At 38.3% G+C, this 4,742-nt stretch overlaps 1 protein-coding gene across 1 annotated transcript; it reads left to right on the forward strand.

Annotated features, from left to right (window-relative positions):
* Positions 1-2,932: 2,932 nt before the first annotated feature.
* Positions 2,933-3,880, forward strand: LOC110313321 (olfactory receptor 13H1-like). The gene has a single exon (XM_021187368.1). The coding sequence runs from the start codon at positions 2,933-2,935 to the stop codon at positions 3,878-3,880; it is 948 nt and encodes a 315-aa protein (XP_021043027.1).
* Positions 3,881-4,742: the final 862 nt, after the last annotated feature.

The following is a 4,742-nucleotide window of genomic DNA, read 5'->3' on the forward strand; positions in this document are numbered from 1 at the left end:
TAATAGACAGCCTCTTCTCCAGTTGTTAGGGGACCCACATGAAGACCAAGCTGCACATGTGCTACAAATGTGTAGGGGGCTTAGGTTCAGGCCCTGTGTGCTCTTTGGTTAATGGTTCAGTCTCTGTGAGCCTCCCCATGGGCCCTGATTAGTTGGTTCTGTAGGTTTTCTTGTGGTGGCCTTGACCTCTGTGAATCCTTCAATTCTTCCTCTCTCCCACAAGATTCCCTCCACTCTGCCTAAGGTTTGACTGTGGGTCTGTGCATCAGTTTCCATCAGCTTCTAGATGAAGCCTTTCAGAGGATAGTTATGCTAGGCTATTGTCTGCAAGTATAGCAGAATATCATTAATACTATGAGGGATTGGCTCTCTTTTATGAAATAGGTCTCAATTTGGACCAGTCGTTGGTTGTCCATTCCCTCAATTTCTGTTCTCTCTTTACCTCTGTATATCTTGTAGACAGGACAGATTTGGGGTCGAAAATTTTGTAGTTCAGTTGTTGTCCCTATCCCTCCATTGGAAGTCTTGCCTGGTTATAGATGATGGCCATTTCATTTCTCTAGGGGACTTATTCATTTCCTCTTTAAGGAATTATATAGACTTCATAAAGTTGGTTTTAAGGTCATTTTCTTGTGCTTCAGCTATTTTGGGATATTCAGGGCTTGCTGTAGTAGGATAGCTGGGCTCTAGTGGAGGCATTTTGCCCTGGCTGTTGTTGATTGTGTTCTTACACTGGCATCTAGTTATCTGGGTTTGAGATAGTTGACATACACTTGTAATTGCTTTTCCTAAGGTTCTTTTGCCAAGATTTTTATCACCTAAATCTTGCTCTGCCTAATAAGGCCAACAGCATTAACTTCTCGACCAGATCTCTCCCCCTTAACCCAATTGCATGCTGCAAAGTCATGATTTTGTTGCAGTACCACACTTTGAATCCTAAGACTAGGAAGTCTTTCTTTTAAAAGTAAGTCTAACTGGATATGTGCCAGATATTGTTGATCAGTTTTACCAAGACAACTGTACTTTCATATTACCTAATCTGGTTCCACTGTAGCCCTGACTTTTAGACAATAAGGCTTACAGGTGGGAAGGATATAGGATAACTTGAATTCAGACAATTTTATTTTCATTATTTCCATACTCCAGGCCTCTGAAGGTTTTAGCAAAATTGTGCTTAGAGAGAGATGTCCCTTGTGCCTGTCCCAGGTGGACCTTATGATCTTGGGACCAACTCATTGGGAAATGTTAATAGTTATGGAAAGAGTGAAATTTAGCCTATGCCTCATAGGGAAAAAAATACTTATCTGTATCTCCATGCTCATTTTCTACCTTCATAAACAACAGTTATCTTCCAGGAGAACTGCAAGTCCCTATTTCAGGTATGTGAAGGCTTCATAGCTATCTAAACATTGTTGAGTTTGGGAAAGCATATTGTGATTTTATAAGGAAAATTCTCTGTGTGAGATTGGAGATGACAACAAGAAATGACCACCTTCCAAAATGACTGATGTGTTCTGAGTTGAAGCCTATGGCAGCAACATTTTCATCAGGAGCCCACCATGCAACATTTCTACCAGTGATCTTTGACAGATTCTATGGTCTTAGCTCTGTTTAAAATCAGCTGTGCCCAGTATTTTCTGAAGAATATTAATCCAGGGGTAGTCTTAAATTATAAGTAATTGCAGTAATCAAGAAATTATATCTTTTCAACTAAACCTAAATACAAATAACAACTTTCAATGCCTGTGTGTGAACAGGTTTCCAACATTCTTTAGAAGGGAGATAAATAAAGATATTTGAAATCTACTGTTCTAGAGGCAGAAGCTTTGGCAGATCTTTGAGGATTTAGCCTATACTAGCTTCAGTCCTCTTAACAGTCAGTTCTATGATATGGAGCACTGCAAGTGGATATGACAATTACTTTCCTGTGTTACAGAAAAGTCACCTTCTCTTCTCTACATCCACTCTGCACTCTTGCTTTGTTCAGGTGATTTTCTAAGTCTTGCACCCTTTTTCAGGATCTATCACTACTCAAAGTACCCAAGTTACAAGGTGGGAAGCAGTTGGAGAAATGTGAGCAGTTATGTGACAGAGATTTGACTCACCAATCATGAGGTGGCAAAGAGGACCCTTTTTCTTGGCAAAAATGTTCAAAGACTTTGGGCCACATATAAAGTGAGGGGCAGGCTCATTTCTCTACAACTGAAGTAAGACTTTTCTTACTCATTCTTGTTTTGAACCCCCAAAATGTTATGTATATGAAAAGCTGTTTATAACTGTTTGTTCTGTCATTGTTGCTTCAGGATATGCTGGAAATGATCAAAATCTCAAATCTCATCATTTTGATGCAATGAAGATTAGCCTATATTTTGTCAGGTTGAAAGACTATTTGGAACAAAAGCCAAAATGTGGTTTTCCCAGTCCACCAGAACCATCCACTTTCTCACATATAGGCACCCTGAAGGGAGCAGAGACACCCAGCATGACAGGCCTTCAATTTGTCCTTCCGCTAAATAGCCTTACTTACCAATCTTAAATTTTCCTTTGTCTTTTCTATATCCTGTGCTGCCATAGTATCTTTTTTGGTGCCTAAGTGATTGAATCACTGGTTTCCATTTGTGTTCAGGTTTCATTTAGCTTGAATCAGAAGTTCATGGGAAGCTTGTTGTCCAGAAGGCTCAACAGATCACCTTATATTTCTTCCTTAAATACTTGTCTTCACATAAGTCTGAGAATCTTGATCATTTTCACTAAGGGATTGTCTTTATTTTTCAATCAAAGATGGGGATGTGTTAATGAAACTTCTGTCCGTTTAGTGGCTTAAACTTTAGCGATAAACTTGTGTCAAAGGTTGACTGCTTTAACCAACATGGTAATATTACATTGACAACGAGGTGATTCTTCTGTTTTCTGTGTCCTCCTGTAGCTGTGGATGAAGAAAATGAATTACCAGGAAATTGGAAACTATACCAAAGTGACTGAATTCATTCTTGTGGGACTGTCTAGACATCCCACATCCCAGAGTGTTGTCTTCTGGACACTGATGTTTCTCTATATAGTTACTTTGGCAGGAAATGGTTTGATTATTTTTCTAGTAGGAGGCAACTCTCAACTGCACACACCAATGTATTTCTTTCTTGGTAACTTGTCTTTACTGGATCTTCTATTTTCCACCAGTGTTGTACCCTTGATCATGGTGAATTCATTGTATAACTTCTCCACTATCTCCTACAGCTCCTGTTTTTCCCAGCTTGCTTTCAGGGCTTTCTTAGCACTGGCCGAATGTTTTTTGCTTGCCATTATGGCTTATGACAGACTTGTAGCTATTTCAAATCCACTCAGGTATAATCTGGTTATGTCTTCTCGAGTATGTATTTTCATGGCTTTGCTTGCCTGGATGGCAGCCCTCCTTCTCACTGTTCTGCCCATTCTACTCTTTCCAATCAGTTTCTGTGGGCAGAATGTAATCAATCATTTCTCCTGTGAGGTTCAAGCCATCTTCAAATTGCTCTGTTCTAATACCATTTCTTTACAGATTATGATGATAGCTTGTGCTGTCATTTCAATGCCAGTACCTTTAATTTTCATTCTTATCTCTTACCTTTGTATCCTCAAGGCTGTTTTAAGAATCCATCCAACTAAGGCCAGGCTTAAAGCCTTTTCTACGTGTGCCTCTCACTTGATTGTGGTTACTATCTACTTTGGGACACTAATCTATATTTATATGAGACCACAGAGCAAAATATCTCACAATGGGGACAAAATTGTCTCAATATTTTATGCAGCAGTGACTCCAATGCTAAATCCACTCATCTATACCCTAAGAAATAAAGACGTGAAAGCTGTTCTCAGGAGGGTAAATTGTGGGGTCAAGTCTTAATGCCTCAAGCACACAACAGCATACTAGAAGGTGGTTTTAGTTTTCCTGGTAACTTCACATCTCTGATTGTCATTTTAGAAATGGGAAAGGACTTACAAAGCTTTTGAATAATTGAAGTCACACAAGAACAAGAATGTTATGGCAGAAGTATAAAACTGCTTCATCTTAAGTAAATTTAAAATGCAAGCTTCACATGAGGACCAAAGTTTGCAAGTTCATGACAGAAAATTATTTATGGTCTTTATAGATAAACCTCATGCAACTAAAATAGATAATAAATATTCCAGTTGGAAAATGGCCAAAGGGTACAAACATCCAATTCTGTAAAGAACAAACATTTATAGTTAAGCAACAATAGATGGTACTTTAACTTGTATTAACAAAAATGAAAACATTTAGTGTTGATGAGGGTTTAAGGAAATGTCATTCTAGGTAGAATACAAACTTGAACAGCCTTTAGGGGGAACAATTTAAATAACAATGAAAACCAAACTTTTAGGTGAGCCATTTGTTTGGAACATGGGCTCCAGATGACAAATATCTTCCGAATGGGCTGCTTAGAGAATAGATTGGTATATTTTCAAGACTGATAGTTCTAAAAATATATAACCTAGAACAAGCTGTCATTTACCATGCCTCTGGATCCTTCTCAATCTAGAAGAATCTAGGGACAATGGGTATTTCTCACAAAAGTTAATTCTACCTCTGCTGATTTAGTAAGGATGGTACAGAAAGTTGACTTATGCTGAATGAGTTTCTCTGATTCTTTATAATGGAGGATATCATGAAGCTTTTTCATGGCTGTGAACTTTAGTCATCAATTCCAGAAAAACAGTGGGAAAACTATGAGTTATCTTATATC

This window comes from Mus pahari, chromosome X (assembly GCF_900095145.1).
Source record: "Mus pahari chromosome X, PAHARI_EIJ_v1.1, whole genome shotgun sequence".
NCBI lineage: Eukaryota > Metazoa > Chordata > Mammalia > Rodentia > Muridae > Mus > Mus pahari.